The sequence below is a fragment of the Peromyscus maniculatus genome, chromosome 22 (assembly GCF_049852395.1).
Source record: "Peromyscus maniculatus bairdii isolate BWxNUB_F1_BW_parent chromosome 22, HU_Pman_BW_mat_3.1, whole genome shotgun sequence".
Classification (NCBI taxonomy): Eukaryota; Metazoa; Chordata; class Mammalia; order Rodentia; family Cricetidae; genus Peromyscus; species Peromyscus maniculatus.
Genome location: NC_134873.1, coordinates 50,094,111 through 50,111,598, shown reverse-complemented (window position 1 = coordinate 50,111,598; position 17,488 = coordinate 50,094,111). Strand labels below are relative to the sequence as shown.

At 42.3% G+C, this 17,488-nt stretch overlaps 2 protein-coding genes across 27 annotated transcripts in view; one reads left to right on the top strand and one right to left on the bottom strand.

Annotated features, from left to right (window-relative positions):
• Positions 1-17,488, top strand: part of Slc8a1 (solute carrier family 8 member A1) — a 358,680-nt gene that overhangs the window by 295,463 nt on the left and 45,729 nt on the right. For 8 of the 20 annotated variants that reach the window (XM_076559437.1, XM_042267419.2, XM_042267418.2 and 5 more), the window contains 6 exons: positions 1,953-1,973; positions 2,672-2,689; positions 2,801-2,815; positions 6,655-6,723; positions 12,207-12,337; positions 16,291-16,390. In XM_076559437.1, coding sequence (XP_076415552.1) covers positions 1,953-1,973; positions 2,672-2,689; positions 2,801-2,815; positions 6,655-6,723; positions 12,207-12,337; positions 16,291-16,390 — 354 coding nt within the window. The remainder of the gene's footprint in view (positions 1-1,952; positions 1,974-2,671; positions 2,690-2,800; positions 2,816-6,654; positions 6,724-12,206; positions 12,338-16,290; positions 16,391-17,488) is intronic. The other 12 variants (XM_042267423.2, XM_042267422.2, XM_076559443.1 and 9 more) reach the window with 5 other exon arrangements.
• LOC121825151 (uncharacterized) overlaps positions 1-17,488 on the bottom strand; it is a 53,637-nt gene that overhangs the window by 7,335 nt on the left and 28,814 nt on the right. The window contains exon 8 of one of the 7 annotated variants that reach the window (XM_076559448.1): positions 4,083-4,921. The exons of the other annotated variants lie outside the window; for them this stretch is intronic. Within the exon in view, the coding sequence (XP_076415563.1) occupies positions 4,845-4,921 (77 nt within the window). The 3' untranslated portion in view covers positions 4,083-4,844. Of the gene's footprint in view, positions 1-4,082; positions 4,922-17,488 lie in introns of those variants that run through there. 7 annotated transcript variants of the gene reach the window in all.

The following is a 17,488-nucleotide window of genomic DNA, read 5'->3' as shown; positions in this document are numbered from 1 at the left end:
ATCATCAAATACATCGTTTAGAAGAAGCCATGAAACTCGACATGATGGCACATGCCTGGGATTCAAGTACTTGGGAGATCGAAGGGGAAGGGTTGAGAGTTCAAGGGCAGCCTGAACTACATAGCAAGAGCCTATCTCATTAATAACAATAATAATAATAATAACAATAATAGTAAAACTCTAACAAACAAGGTACCATACATATGAAACCACAGTCATATGTATGAGGTCCGTTTTCAGTAGCTAAAGGATGTGGCCCCTTGTCAACATTTAACCCTGACTTACACTAATCCTACCCATGATCCAAAATCTTTTGATACTTATAGAATTAATATGATTTTAATATGAATAGTAACAAGACAAATTGTGCAGTGCTATCATTATACCTAGATTTTTTTAAATGACACTTTTGTTAGTTTTTTGAGAATTTCATAATTAGGTTTTGTTTTTTTCTCACAGTTTTAGAAAACATTTGCAAATGGGAGCCCATCCTGTTCCCTGACTCTTCCCTCCTTTATAAGAGATGCTGTTTCACAAGACAGAAGGAGAATTTTACTGAAATTTTCAAATGGAGGGCAAGAGATGCAATATATATGACCAGTTCCTATGCAGGCTTGGCATTTGGGGAAATACAATCTCACTTTCTGAGAACTCGCTGACCTCAGAGCCCATCAGGGAAAATTATTTTTTCCTAATGTCCCTGACTGAAGTACAGAATGGCAGCAGGGGTGTTGGAGAAAGGGACACTTGGGACTCATTTCAATGCAGCTCGTTTAATAAGTCCCACAGTCAGTAAACAGAAGAGAGACTTCAAAAAAGTACGTCTTACAAAGATGGGATCACAGGCACCTCATTGGCACCCAGGAAAGAAGCGTTTAGAGCTGGATGTGTTCCTCCATAGAACTGTCTTTTATCTCCAGGAGGAGTGTCTTGGATTCAGCTCTTCCGATTGTCATTTTAGTAAAAATATGCCCTCATATAGAAGCAAATTAAAATTCCTTGATGGTGCTATCCTGTGTTGTACAAGCCAAATGAGTTCTTCTCAGTATAAATAAACTTATTGACTCATTTTCCTAGGTTCCTTCTGATTCCACTACCATGATACAGGGAAAACCAGGCTGAAAACAAGCACTTGTAATATTCCTGTGACAACCCAGGAGGTCTTTAATTGGACTTGCTTAGCAAGTTAACTTTTATTCAAATACAGTGTTATGGTGCCAACTGTATTTAAAGAACATAATCTAAAAAGCTACGTTGTATCTTGGCCCCCATTCTAACCCTGTCCGTTTCTCTGGAGTTACACATCCACTAGAAAACATTCTGGTCCACTTATTAATGTGTAGAAGTTACTGATAAAGACAACACAAATAAATGTCCATTTAGAGCCTCTTAAAATTTGAGACTTTAAAAAGCATAAACAATTTTGAAGGAGTCAAAATATCTTCCAAATAAAATATGCAGAGAGAGCTTCACCTGAGTAAAAATCTCCTTCCAGGAAGGCAGGCTAATGGATTTTTTTTTTCTGGGGATTTTTACCTGTTCTTGTGGAAGGCAGCTGAGGCCTTGAGTCATTTAAGACTTCCAAACATCAGCTCTCAGGCAACATTTATTGAAAGAAGCCCACCCCCAAACCGAGTTCAAGATTACCTTCTCCAACATCCACAGTAGATTTTGTACGCACTATCTGTCAACAGCTGTAGGAGAAATATGAGATACATAGAGATGACACTATAAGATGATTTTTTTTTCAATCTCACCGAAATATTCCTGTTGGGATCATTTATTTGGAAATGTCCCCCACAATGCATTCCCTTGGGACGGACAAAATTTTTTTAATGAGCAATGGTTTCCCTGCGCTAGTCAGAACTGCCTAGATTTCTTTCTGCTAATATTCCTCTCATTATTCATGTGGTCTCTTATTCTGTGTTTGTCTCTGTCTGTTTCCTTCACAGCCCTGTTATTGAATGAGCTTGGTAAGCATTTCATTTCTTGCATTTCCTTCCCATTTTTATAGGTTATTTTCCACTTCTCTGAGATAATACCCTAACTCTTGGTTTTTATCTCTGTCTATGGATGGGCCAGATTTTCATTTCAGGCTAGTGGCCTCATTTTAGTCGAGGCCAGATCAACCGTATCACATTTCTTAATCTGGTATATATAAACTTAAAAGGGCCAAGACTACAAGAACTACGATTGGCATTTGGGGAAATACAATCTCACATTCTGAGAACTTGCTGACCTCGGAACCCATCTAAAAAAAAAATATTTTTTCCTAATGCCCCTGAATTAAGTATAGAATGGCAGCAGGGGAGATGGAGAAAGGGACGCTTGGGACTCATTTCAATGCAGCTTGTTTAATAAGTCCCACGGTCAGTAAACAGAAGAGAGACTTCAAAAAAGTACGTCTTACAAAGATGGGATCACAGGCGCCTCATTGGCACCCGGGAAAGAAGCGTTTAGTATCTACAATAACTATGATTGTGTACTAAATTGCATGATCCTAAAAGAATGTGTTCAGCTATGACTGGACTTTTCAAATCCTTCTTAATCATAAATCTGGCAAGTTTTCATAACTCCAGTGGGTCATCGAGCATATGATATCACTAGCACTTGTTATTTGTCATGTAAATTAAATTTTGACATTTCTTTTCTGTTTTTCTTTCTTTTTTAGGTGGCTTTACACTATCAGGTATGAACTTTTCAAGTCTAATACTATCTAATTATATTTATACTGTCACTGTCAATATATTACATTGTTAAAAATAAATGTTTTCTCTTGTTTTATTTCTTTTTACTTAAGGAAAATACCATTCTGGTAAGATAATGCCTTTTAAAAGTTCCTATTTTTGCCCAAGTAGCCTAAATACCAAACCAAATATAACCTGAATTAATGCTAAACTGTGGCCCAACTCTCCTCTAGTTGATTTTACGCATTAACATTTTTACACATTAACATTTTCACGAATTAACAACAGCCTGTGTGTGTTGTATTTATTTGTAAGAAAGCTCTCAGGGAGAGCCTCTAACTGTTCGTATTTTGACACTAATCTACAGGTGTCCACAGAGCACCGAGAATTTGCAGTGTACACTGATAGACTTTGCACAGGGCTCCAGAGTAAGACAAGCTTGCTGGTCTCGGATGGTGGACATGAGACCCACACAAACTTCACAGCAGAGGATCATCAGGATCATAAAAGTAGATAAGGCCACATTAGAAGAGGATAACAATCTAAACCCTTCTTTGGGCACTTTGCTTTAGTGCTAATAGCATGGTGACAAGAACTATTTCTGCTACTTGAGATGCATTACAAAACCCTACGTAAGCATTCAAGATCCTAATGAGAAAGCTTGAAACCCTTACTTTCAAAATTCTACCATCTCTAGAGATAGTTACTTGTGCACAGGTGGAAATCATTCCTAATTGCAGCATCTTTTGGTTCTACATACCTTCTCATGTTTTCAGACTCATTTCTGCAGAGTTAGAGAGGAGGGTGGCTATCCCACAACGGCTCTAACTTGTCTGAAGTTGCAGGTTGAAAAGGTCTCTAGGGACCCACTTCTTCGATGGCCTTTTGCAAATACCAAAAATTTCCAATAGATCATGCAAATACTAAATCAGAGTGCTAGAAAAATATTTAGAAGGAAATACTACCAAAATTTCTAGTAAATTAAAACACTGTAATAGGCACGGGGTGGGGGGGGGGGGGCGTGATCTCAACCACTGTTAGTATGAACTCATGGACAGTGGGTACCAAAGTGATTCTGCCCAGAGTGGAATTTTCAAACTATGGTAGTTCTCTATGGATGGCTGCTCCCAGCTCATCTCTAGACCCAGCAGTAAATGATAGAATGACTGGTAGATTCTCAGAGACATAGAAATTAGAAAAACATAAAATTGGTAAGCAGAGTAGTCTTCTTACAGAAATCCCTGAATCTCAATCAGCTGAGCCTCTCCCAAGTCAGATTTTCTGAATTCTGCCCTCCAGGACTTGTCCTTGTCCATGCATCTAAGTACAGGAATATATATATATATATATATATATATATATATATATATAATTTATTATATATTTAAGATATATATATCTTTTAAAATTATCTCCTTTTTTCCACTTGCAACATTTGAGATCACTGATATCATCTTGGAAATACTCTGATTCTGTCCAGAGGAACAGCTCCCCATGAGAGAGTTGAAGATGGTAGAAATTTGGCCTCTCAACCTTCACGGCTTTGTGGATTATTTTTCTAAAGTCAACCATAGTCTCGGGAAATAGCATACTGTACAGCCATCCCTTACTTTCTATGCAGGCTTGCATTCTGTGCAAACTTTACACAGTGTCAGTCCAGAGTACCTTATTAAGAGTGCATCTATGTCTTTGGCTACCCTGCGTCACATGTGTGAGGATTCCATTTCTAAGGCTTTTTTTCCATGCCATTTGAACCGTCCTCCCTTTTATTATCTCAGTTAGTAGAACCCTCATTTTCTTTTCTTATAAGTCCTTTCCATAAAGTTTCCCATATCCCTCATATCAGCATTTCCTGCCTTGGCCATATCGTGCATCCAACATGATACAGAAAGCTTCTACATTATGAGTAGTTCACTGGGTCCTCCCTATGGCCAAAACTTTAACCAAAATTGGATGTCTCTCCATTGTTGACGTCTCCCAAAATAGGCGCCAATGCAGTTAGAATGGGAGACTATTCCAGAACTCCTTCTGGAAATTTCTACATTGGCCTAATTGTTACTTACCTGGATACTGTCTAACTTCATATCCACCTTCTCCCATAAAACCAGAAATCCCGGGGTTCAGTTGCCACTGATGCCTCTAAGAAACTTCTGCAACTTAGGTCTGTACAGTGAACAGCAGCATAAAGCTTAAAGAGTTCTCTTTGAAGTAACGTTGAGGCTTTGAAGTCAAGGCTTTGAGGTACAAGGAAGAAGAGGAGAATTAATGTAGCCTTTGGACTTAGCCTGCAGGTGTTACATGGACTTGCACCGATGAGTATGGGTGTGGAATTGGGAAACAGTATATATGGAAACTTTAAAAAAAATCCATTTGGTCCACAGCCTCACACCAATAATTTAGAGACCTAGTTAGTAATAGACATTGAATGCTGGAGGTGCCTTTGAAATTTGCAAGTCTTCACCTGCTGTTCCAGCCCTGGTCTCACTGTGTTTAAATCTATGATGTCATTCCCCTCTGACCTTATGGTTTTATGATAACATTATAACTCATTAGAGTTTATAATGAAATATTATTTTGTCACCATTCTTTTGGACTTTATTGTGCACACTTACAGGAAGTAAAAAAAAAAAAGTTTCAAAAAGATTAATCCACCCCAAACCACTCAATCCAAAAGCCCTTTGATGATTATCCTAACACTAACCCTGTCCTTTGGCTGGTCCAATTGTGTGAACCATTTCCTCCTCCCTTCATTTTTACATTATACATTGAACCCTTTATCAGTCTAAAGCACAACTGTAGCTTATAAAAAGCCATCATTAGGAATGTTAGTCAAGGGAAATTCCCAAAAGGGAAAATTAGATTACACCAATAATGATACTTTTAAATCAAATTCAGACTCCTGGCTAAATCTGTGTATTTGTTTCCCCGAAAACTTCCAAGACATGCATCTATCTATAGCTCTCCCTCAAATTACATGACACTCAATGTTTTTCTTGAACATTGCTCTTCTAATCACTTTGCAGTCTTGTAACAGACTTAAGATGCATGTCTATGCAAATGGGCCAAACTTTGAGAATCCTGACACTTGGGAACATGTCCACCACCCCAATGTATGGGTTAGAGGAGCAAAGCCCCTCCATCAAAGTTTGCCTCATTTGACAACTGAGAAAAATGCGTGACTCCACGGGGCGAAATGTCTTGCCCACATTTAAATGGCCCTGAGTCCAAGTCTCAAGATTCTCAGTTTAATTCTCGGTAGATCTTTGTAGACAAAATTAGTGGGTGGACCTGGCAACCAGCTGAAGGAAAAGTTCAATGAAATCCTTAGGCCTGGTTAGTGGAAACTGCTGGGTGATAATGACTTGCCCTTAGTCCACGGAAGCATATATGACACTTTCCAGTCTGCACAGGAAATGGATGTCGTGAGCACCTTCACAGGGTTATCTACTCCCTCTCCTTCAAAGAAACCCGTGACATGAATGGAGTAGATGCTGCCTGCATTTGTTATGTGGGCAAACAGAAACGATAGCCTACTGGGGGCTGTGTAGATGCCACTAATAGGCTTCAAAAATTAGAATGCAAGTCATTACACCAAGCACTTTCTATTGTTTTATGATACCTCTGGAATCAGTAATTGAAGGACCTGGCTCATCCATTTCAATTGCTACACTGGGTCTACCTCTTACCGCAAAGAAAGAGGTCCATTATCTCATCCATCAAACTTAATCAAGCATGATTTGGTTTGGCTTCTGGAACATTTGCCCCCATTGGTGAGTGGTAATCTCTGTGAGTAACCACCAGAATTCCTCCTGGTGGCCTCCAGGGGATGACCTGTAACTGCCCCCACTAACATGGCTTACAGTGTGTGTGCATCTGGGTTATTGTTTTTAGCTTACTAATTTCAAAAGGCACTGATAGCGAAGCAATGTGATCCATCCTGCTGATTTTCTGCCTGTCCTTTTGCTAGGCCAACCTCTCTTCAGGAAGGTTCATGCTAGAGATCATCCGCTTCCCTCCACTGTAATCAGCTTTTCAGGTACTCGTTTCCCTGTGGTCCTTGAAAAACCACAGCTTTCAGGTATACTCTTTATAAGATTTATAGATGTCAGTCCCTGGGCCTTCTAAAGTATTGCTGATTAATGAGTGACTTCTCTGACAGCTGGGATACCTTGAATGATCAAAAACTGAAGACAGTATATAAAAAAACTGAAGATAATATGGACCTACAAAGAGGTTGACCCAAAGCCTTCTTTCTTTCAGATTTCAATGTTTCAGCTTTCTTCCTAATACCTCTTTTACATTTAAGGTTTTTGCTAAGTGTAATGAAAATTCTTAAAAAATAAAAGTAAAACCAAAACAGGTTGTGTTTCCCACCAGAATGTGCCTTTCCTGGTGTACAAGGAAACACAGGAATGTTGGCAGGGCAACCTAAGGGTCACACAGCTCTTCCAGTTCTCCTGCGGCTTGACAGCTTTCTAGTCATCTCCTAGCACAGAGTCTGCAGCTGAGGACAGCAGTCCCTCCTCCTCCAGGCATTACTGCTGGCCTGTCACTGACCTTGGTGGGAGAAATACCTCTACCTGACCCTGTGGGTCCGCCCCACCCTCAAAAACCATACCTCCACCCAACAAGCACAATTCTAATATCTCAGGATATTCCTCAAGAGACGAAAAATAGCAATCTTCCTGGGTTCTAATCAGAGAGGCCAGCAGGAGCTGAAACGCTGTCAAGTGGCCTACGTTTTCAGGCGTGTCTGTATAGTTCTGAACAAGTGTCAGAATGATCCTGAGAAGATTTTCCCGTCACTGGCCTTTCCCCCACTTTCAGTGTTCTATGTTGGTTTTTGGGATTAAAACAAAACAACAACAATAAAAAAGAAAACTATGACATTGGCTCCTTGTGTAGAGACTTCTCTGTATTGAACTAGCCATGTGGGTGATAGTGTCCTCTTAAAGGAATATCCCACTCTCACCCCTTCATTACCACGATGCTGTTTCAAGATCCAGCTTCAACCAGGAAGCATTGAAAACAGCTTTACATAGTCCATCTGTTTCTAGGACTCAGATACCTAAAGCTAATGATTTTATTGTTGTTTATAAAAGTCGACCACTAAAGAACGAAAACCCCAACTCTGATGATTTTATCTCAGGGATTCCCTGTGTTCTCTCAACACTGGCTTGTAGCCATGGTTGCTGATAAGGCACAGGATCTCCAAGTTGTTTTGATGGGTCAAGATTGTGACATTGTATATAGAATAGATAGATAGATAGATAGATAGATAGATAGATAGATAGATAGATAGATAGATAGATGATAGATTGATAGATTGATTGAGATAGATAGATGATTGATTGATAGATAGATAAATAGATAGATAGATAGATAGACAGACAGACAGACAGACAGATAGATAGATAGATAGATAGAGATAGAATATATATAAAATATACAATGTCACAGACTGGTGAGCTTTATAAGGATAGATAGATAGATAGATAGATAGATAGATAGATAGATAGATAGATAGATAGATAGATAGGCAGGCCCAGAGTAGCACACAGAGAGAATTAATGTCCTCTAAGAAATAACACCAAAACTCCATCATGTTGTCACCCTGCATACATAAGGAAATAAAGTGACCTAGGCTACAATAAAATAATCTGCTTTTGATCTGTTTGTTCAAAGAGAAAAAGAAGCAAGTATAGTAATTGATCCTGAAAAATGCTGTTAAACCATTTCCCTGTTTAATAAAAGGCACACCTAAGGAGAACACTAAGACAAACAAAAAAAACCCTCAACTCTCTTCTTTGCCACCATCACACCATCAAAACCCTACATTGTAACCACTCATATATCAGTACTGTTGTAGATCAGCCACACGATTTTTCCACATGTCACTTCTCAATTACACATAACTGTAACCGTCTCTTAGATGTACATATTACTCATCAAATGAAAATAGCCCTGACCTTTCCATGATGCTGTGCCCATCCCTGAACTATGACCACTCATCTCTACACCTCCTAGTCATCCTTACCATCATAGCCACCTGGCAAGCTCTCTACCTGCTTCCAAGATAGCTGCCAATAGATCCCCTGTCCTGATGCTTTCCATGCCTCCTGTAGGCAAAAATGTTCTCCCAGAAGACTCAGTCACTGCCACACTGATTCTAGTTTTTCATTCATGTGTCTCTTTTTCCACTACACCAGAAGTTTCTGGAAGATAGTTGGAGAAAGAGGAGGACTGTGTCTGTGCTGACATATTCTAAGAGGACATACCATGTGTTTAAATAATGGATGGTCCTTTTATTTTAAAAAAATGAACAGATGAAAAATATTACTAATGGTAACTTGAAGAATCTCAAAGCGAATAGTTGAGTAAGTTTTCTGCATTCCATACATTATACTAGGCACGAGTAAAGACAGTCCAAAGAGTGCTGAGGCATATCCTAGTTCTGTAAGTCAACAGACTAGGTATTTGTATGTAAAGATAATTTAAAATAATCCCGAAGCCACACGAAGCTGTTCATGTTCGGCACACAATAAATACTAAGGAGTTGAATGATATTAACTAAATCCCAGTTGTCAGTTGGTGAACTAATGGAAGAAGGGCCTTAAGTATATATAACTAAATGAAGGTGTAGGAGCATTTCTTGGTGATTGCATGATGGGTAAGCCTGTGCTTTGGAGTAAGTGCAGTAAGATGTAGAAACAAGGTCCCTAGCCTTTCTTTATGTGAATATCAAATCTGTTAAGATGAGATATCCACACTTCAGCTTCTTATGAGATTTTTGTTAAGGTTGAATATTAATCAGATTATAATTTACATGCTGCGATTTTTTTCTAAATTATCTTGTCTTTTACTTAATTAAAAGAAAAACTAGTAAGATTTTGCCATAAGTAGAACATAAGGTAACATTTGTTTTTTACAGTGAAAAGAATGGCACTGAATTCTGGCTAGTCAAAGATTCTGTGCCTGTAAACTACTTTATCTTAAATGAAAGAAAGCCAAATGCTAGAGCTGTGCGGTGGTGGTGCATGCCTTTAATCCCAGCACTCAGGAGGCAGAGGCAGGCGGATCTGATCTCTGTGAGTTCGAGGCCAAGCCTGGTCTACAAAGCGAGTTCCAGGAAAGGCGAAAAGCTACACAGAGAAACCCTGTCTCGAAAAACCAAAAAAGAAAAAAGAAAGAAAGGAAAGAAAAGAAAAAAGAAAAAGAAAAAAAAAGGCAAATGTTAAGAAGCAGTTATGGACCCAGGTCCATCAAACACACACTTATTGTTGACCAGAAAGCCTGAAGGATTCCTGGGGGCACCTTTTCACCCATAGGATGATTCTATTTCATTTGCTGCCATGTCCATGTATTTGACATCATGTTCTGGATCCGTTTCATTCTGTGAGATGCTTTCCTGAACAATCCCAGGACATTACATTTCCTCCCTAACTGCTATGTTATTTTCTACCTAAATTACCTTGAGTCCCATTCAAAACAACTTATCGTTTGTAAGTAAATCACAGAAATGATGGCCCCAATAAATATTCTCCCACACTTTGCATTTCAAATAGGTACCTAAGTGGCAATATCTCTCATGAGGGAAGTCATTATTATTCAGTGTTTGTCAGAGATTTGGACAAAGACACAAATAAAGTCAACCTGAACTACCAGTGACATTGTCATTGGCCCAAAGATCAGAAAGCAGTGAGAACCAAACTAGAATTGTTTTGAACACTAGGCAAAGGGACTTCACACATGTCTACCCACCCCCTTGACTAGAACACACGGATTTCAGAAAGGACAGTCTTGGAGACTCTAACTAACCCGTGCCTCTCCCTGATTTATAATTTCCCAGTCCTTATATAAGATCCCTTACCACTCTTACAGTTAAAATTAATCCCCTCTTCTCTCTGCTTTGCCTTTGCTCATGTTCCACAGCTTCTCAGCAGGCCAAATAACCCATTGTCATTTTCCTTTGATTTGGTGGTATTGTAGACCACTAGGGACTTAAAATACATTATTTTAGAGTATGTTATTAAATGCACGCTCAAGACTATGTCAGCAGCTACATTCTGCTTCTGCCTTCCATTACTCCTGACACATGAAATCTAAGGCACTAGCCATGCTTCCAACACCTCGATCCCACCTCTATCCTCCGACCCTACTCCTCACAGTAGCCTGTTAGCCAAAAATAAAAAATAAAAAAATAAAAATAAAAAAAAAATTTTAAAAAAAGCCCTTAAAACAATTGCTAGATCAATAATTAGAACCAACTACAGCAGGGTCCCAGAGCAGAGGGGAACCTACTCTGTGTAGGAAATAGAAGGTACAAACCCCTGCTAAAGCTTCTATCAGTCTAAATGCAAAAGGCAGGTCAGGCAGCCTGAACAAAAAGGTCAGCCCTTCCCAGTCTGGATGACTCAGACAGCAGACTCCACTTACAGGCAATTGCCCAGATGTCCTGGAGGTGAGGGCCTCTGAGTGGAGGTTTTTCCATAGCAACATCACTGCCTCCCTGGATATGAGCGCTTCGCTTGCCCCTGAGGAAGTAGCCTATCATTTCCCAGCATCCTGGACCTGAAGGACAAGGGTGATTACAGGACAAGCGTTTGCCCTCCGCATAGGCTTGGCCTTTTCAGTCTGGGATTTATCCCAATGACCTCTATGCAGAGAGAGACAACTCTGAGCTCCTCCTCATGGATAGACTTTTCTGAGCACCCTCCATTCCACCCCACCCCCACCCCCACCTCTCCTAGAATGAGAGCCACTTGGTGGTTCTGGAAGTAATCATGCTCACATAGTGAATATTAGCTCCCCAAAGGCCTCACCCTCGCCCTCTCTGTTTGTTTTAAGATTAACATGGTCAAGGCTTTCCTAATACATTCTGCCTTTGCACCAGACTGGACGCACTGGGGCCCAGCCATCTCAAAGAAACATAAAATGGATGTTTAGGAGCTGAACCTGCGAGAGGGACTCTTGGCGAGTGTAAAGCTGAGATCAGAATTTCCCTCCCTTGACTCTTTGGCCCTGAGGCATTTTCTGACGCCTCTAGAAAGTGGAAAGGAAAAGACCGAACTCTCACACCCCTCAGGGTTACTTTAGGACTTTTAATTGCGGTTCCCTTTGGTCACGTGCTGGAAAAAAAAAAAAAAAAAAGTGTGCAGACCGCCAAACTGGCTAGCTTCACCGAGAACAGCTGGGTGATTCCTTCAGCCCAGACAATGTGCAGCAGGGTCTTTCTCAGTGACGTGCCCTGATGCACGTGGCTTTTCCCGATCAGTGCTTTTCACATGACGCGAGGCCGTACTAGATTTCAATCATCGGCGGCTTCAGTGTGGCGTGTGGCGGCATTGCCCTGCCGGACCAAGCTCTGTCCGCTCCTCCCCTCAGCCTCACTGTCTCACCTGAGAGACTCTGAGTCGGTCCTTAGGGCACCCTTCCCCCCTGCTTTGTCTTATAGGAGGATCCTGGGACTTGCAAAGGTAAAGGAGCACATTGTTCATACTGTTGCCTTCCCTTTCTCAGACGAATATGACGACAAGCAGCCGCTGACTAGCAAAGAGGAAGAGGAGAGGCGCATTGCCGAAATGGGGCGCCCCATCCTGGGAGAGCACACCAGGCTGGAGGTGATCATTGAAGAGTCTTACGAATTCAAGGTACGTCTGTCAACACCGCCGGCCAGCCCCATCCGCTTGCTCAAGGTGGTTCGGTGTGGTCTGTGCTGGCAAGAGCCTTCTGGAGACACTGGAAAAAATGTGATTTCACGTACAGGCTGATTCACTAAAAGGCTGTCAGATCCAATTTGAAACTGGGGAGTTAGCAGATAACCAAGAAATCCTGCACAGTAAACAGCATCAGAGCCAGGGTCCAGTAGGTGACAGGCAGCGAGTGTGACAGAGTCAGAACTGCCCCCTTTGAAGGAAGGGCTTTGTCCGAAAGGAGACTACAAAAGTAGATCTTCAGTGATTGGCTAGAAAAACCTGATGAATGTATCAGAAGCCAAGCATTTGCTGTGCGGACATTCAAAGGCTATCGTTTTGCAGAAACGGTCACTTCTATCTAAGCTACTCAGACCTGAGAACTCTTTAGCACTGCCTACCAAAAATGCAGTGTCTGCAACTGTACAGTTTATTCATGAGCTGATGAGATTGGATTCTCTAGTTCAGTGTGTGTGTGTGTGTGTGTGTGTGTGTGTGTGTGTGTGTGTGTGTGTGTGTTACTCGGTATTGAACCCGGGGACTCACATATGTCAGGCAAAGCACCGCCCCACTAAGTTACATCCTCAGCCCAAGTTGAAAATTTCCCGTGAAATGGAAGTCATGCCTTTAAAAGTTAAATATACATACGGGGATGAGCTTCAGACTTGAGGATGAAACTTCCTGTCTGCCCCTCCTAACCCACTGCTCTGGCTCTGCTCCAGTCCTCTGTGCCCACCCCAAGCCCCACACATAGCTCTTCTCACCCAGATCCTTAGTGTCTCAGAACACTTGAGGTGGAGCCAACTTCGGCTGGATAACAGGGATAAGGAAGAGCCTATGCATCTCTTCCTGTAACGTCCAAAGTTACAAACCCAGAAGAAAACAATGCTTTCTTGACTTATTTTTCAAAGGGACATGGTGCCTACTCAAACAATCAAAGCGGGGGGGAAAAAAGCAAACTAGAGAGCCAGGCTAATATAGGAGCCTCAGAATTCTACATGGTTCTTCAGTAATAATTGCCTCTTTTCCTTTTGTTGATTCCGTAAATTTAATCCCCAAATTGACCTGCCTGATAGGTAGCAAGTAAAAAGGTGTTTTTGCAACTAAAATGGAATTTTTTAAAGATAAAAATACACTTAAACCTCCTTCTGGCCGCTAAAAATCTATCAGTCTATTAGTGGGTTTTTTTGCACTCACACCCATAGGAAGAGGGGTAAACAGTGGAATGAGGATTACAAGACTGATCCCACTCTCGGGGTCCAGCATGGCATAGCCTTGAGCCTGGCTCACAGAGCACAGGAAGGGAGCTGCAGAAGTTCATGCAACCTCCCATGAACCTCAGCCTGCCGGTAGCTACAGCCCACTCTGTCACTCAGTGTCCCTGTGCATCCTGCTTCCCTTCCTCCTGCGGCTTTTCTGCAGTGGGGACTCTAGGGTTCTGTGTCACCTGCCACAGCAGGGCACTGCCGTTTCTGGAGCTAATTCACTCCCACACTTCTTAGAGAGAATGTGTCCTCTCTACCACAGAGGACAGGACACCCAGGCTTGCCCTCCCATGCACCAGCCATGGACAGAGCAATGGTAGCAGCTCCTTTAGAAAGTACTGGGTTAGATAACTCTTCCCAGAGAGAAGAAAAAAATCTTGGATTAGACAGAGCCCTCTCTGGTCGGCTGCCACAGTCTAGAATTGTAACACCTCCCTGGTCTCTAGTTCTTTATGTCAGTCCACTTGTATGAGTTGTTGTTTCTAGCATCACTTTGAAGCGTGTCTTCAGGTTTACAAGCACAGTCATTGTTAACCTTAACGCCTACAGGGCATCTTAGGGGGACACTTCTCATGTGCAGTAATACCACCTTTGACTTCCTTCATTTAGGGATTGTGTTTTTCTAGAATGTGACTTGAGAGCTTGTTCAAAGCTCTAGAACAGCATGGGCTAGACTGCATGTCCCCCATCCCCCACCCCCGACTTCTCACCTGCCATGCTGAGACGATGGTTTTACTAATGCCCACTGTCAAGGGTGAGGTGTTCATAACGTCTTGAATGTCACTGACAGTTTAAGAACTCTCCAAGTCAATATAGAGAGTGTCGTCCAAACTTCAGTCCATCGTGATTCACTCTCCTTAAATCACATACATGAAGGAACCAAACCACACAGGTACAACTTCAACCCTTGGAAAAATTTTGACTCTGCCCTATGGTTAAAATTTACTACATTTTAATATATACCTGGGTTCTTCCACATCAATAAAGGTTGAGTTTAGTTTCTCTTAAAAGTCTAATCTTTAGCCAGCCGTCATTTCATGGGGGAAGTCTGTGTTCAGCTGATGGAGCACTATTCAGCTGCTTATCTCTCGGATGAGTGGATGCTCCAGTTGCGGCACAGTGTGTTCTATCCCTTTAGAGAGACACGCTCCAAGTTTCCACTACATGGAGGAAAAACTGAGGTCATTTCTTCTTACATTCCACACAGCAAGATGCATAGAATACTAGATAAGATTGTGGCTAAGCTGGGAGACAAAAGACAGATGCCTGTCGTGTGTTTCAGTTCATTGTGTCCAAGACCAGTGACTGCTAGAGCTGTTATCAGGGGCACAAGCAGTTCTGGATACGAGGCAAGAAGCTGAGAGGTCACCCCCCCCCCCACCGGACATACTAGCTGACCAAGAATAAGGTTGCAGATACAGCGTGAGTTGGTTGGCGATGGATCCTCACATTTCTTTTCTCCTCAATGTCTCAAGTCAGTTCCAATGACTCGTTCTGAACTAACATCCTTGATATTATAAATTGGCTTTGGCCTCTCATACAACCCCCCAGATCCTATTTTCCTGACTCCTGCGCAGGCAATTATTGTTAGCTCTCGGTACCCTGCATTGAACATGTACAAGTCATTACCTAAGGCAAATAATGTGTGTTTTCTGCCTCTTTGCGGTTAGTGGAAATTCGAGGATGCTCTGACCGTAAGTGTGGGCGTTTGCTAGACTAGTTGGTGCAGTAGTTTCTCTGGGAGGAGCAGCCTCGGTGTCCTGGAAATGTCCCTTGTCCCTGTAGTTGTCGTGACTTGTGGTAGCGCTTTGACTGTACGGCTTACTTAGTTTTCTTGTGACCGCTTGGCAAGTCCTGTTGTTTTTATGAACCAAATTTAGAAAGCTGGAGAGTGCTCATTGCACAAAACTAATTGCCTAATAAGCTCCAAAGTAGAAGAAGGGGGCAGGCACCTCAATGCTATTAGAGCATGCAAATGGGATGCAAGGTTATTAGCACTGTGCCCTAAGCCACAGGTGTTGACTTTTGCTTGTCTACAGTGTTCCTGATGCAGGAGAGTAAGAATAGAATTGCCTGAACGTTAGCAAGCTGAAAAATCTAGTGACCTCTCTGCAACCGCCCCACCCCCACCACCACCACCAAATTATCTATTTGTTGATGATCATACAGCAAGAAACCTTGAAGCCCTGCTACCTGCCTTCATTTTACTGACAAAAACACAGCCCTCCGTCTTCCATTTCAGACCTGTCGCTTTCAGGTGGTCACAGACACTAAATACTGAACAGGGTCAATATCGATTCACTTCCAGACCGCATGCAACAGACAGACAAGCCAAAGGGAATCAAGCTTGCAGAGCAATGGAGGGCTCCGGACGGCTGCTGTTGGAAACACTGTAGCTGCTCCTGACTGGCCCTTAGACTGGAAAGGAGGCTAGACTTCTCTGTGGAGAAGTTCCGGTGTCAGAATGTTTCCAAGGACCACAGTAGTTTGCATAATCCTAACGGTGTTTGATGTGCATCTATTTCTTCAGAGCCTGACATCTGCTACCCCTTCTTAGCACCCCCAGGCTTCCAAAGAAGGTTTTAGATTTCCTGAGGCCTTCACAACCCCCCAAGTTATTGACTTACCCCCTTTGCCCCTTTCTAGAGCACTGTGGACAAACTCATTAAGAAGACCAACCTGGCCCTGGTGGTGGGAACAAACAGCTGGAGGGAGCAGTTCATCGAAGCGATCACCGTCAGCGCTGGTGAGTGCCTCTCTCTGTACCCTGCGGAGTGAAATGGCCAGGCTTGCCTAAGTTTTCCTGTTCTGCCACTGGCAAAGCACTACACACGTGGCAAAATTAAGAGAAGCTGGCGTGACTGTTGCCTGTATCCATTTATCGTTCTCTTGGAGGGTAGACGGGCTAAGTTTAAACCCATGTGCATCTTAATTTGCTGTTGAACCGATCCTGGGGTTTTTGTCTGGATCCCTGAAAGCAGCACCCATTGGTCAAGTGGAGGTCACAAGGAGCAAGTTCAGGGGAAGAGAAGGAAGAAGACATGAATCGCTGTTGGCATCCTTTTACACCCCCTTCCATGGCACTGAACACCTTAAGCATCTGCATTGGCAAGTGTGCTGTCCCCCCCCCCACTTTGCCATCAAGCCCTGTCCACTCTCACTGTGGACAGGGACAGAGGGAGACACTGACATCCATCCAAGCAACACTGCTTTGCATTTTTGTCTTCCTTTCCGGCTCTTTTCCTCCACTTACACTAGTTCTTTCTCCCAGATCCCCATAGCCTCATCCCACTGCCACCATCAACAGAGCTAGGGGTTTCTAAGCATCCAGTGATACCCAAGCTGTAAGAGGTGGCAAAAGCATCATCATTAGCAGTTAGGCCGTGACTTCTGTCACAGCCTCCTCTTTCCAGTCTGCCACAGAACACTTGAATGGATCTCCCAAGTGCTGTGGGAACAGAGAGTGTTAAAAAAAAAAAAAAGTATAGCTGTTTTTTATTCATGCTGGCTGTCGCCATGCTATGGTTTCTTGCAGTCAAATATACAATGGGAATTTATGAGCATTGAAGAGCAGAATACTGTTTGGAGGGTGGATTTAAATTTTACATGTCAGCAGTAATAGAAGGAGAGGGAAACACTCCCTGGGTGCTTTATGTTTTATCTGAAGCACGAGGAAGTCTCAGAAATGACCAAATTGTTATGGAGCTTTGAGCCCTTCAAATCACAACACGAGAAACAACATAACACTGTGTTGAAACATCGCCAGTAGGTTCCGAGTCTCCTTTGGTTGTGGCTGTCTAAGCAGTTGTGTGATGGCTGTGTGCTGGGTACCAGTCCACGGTCT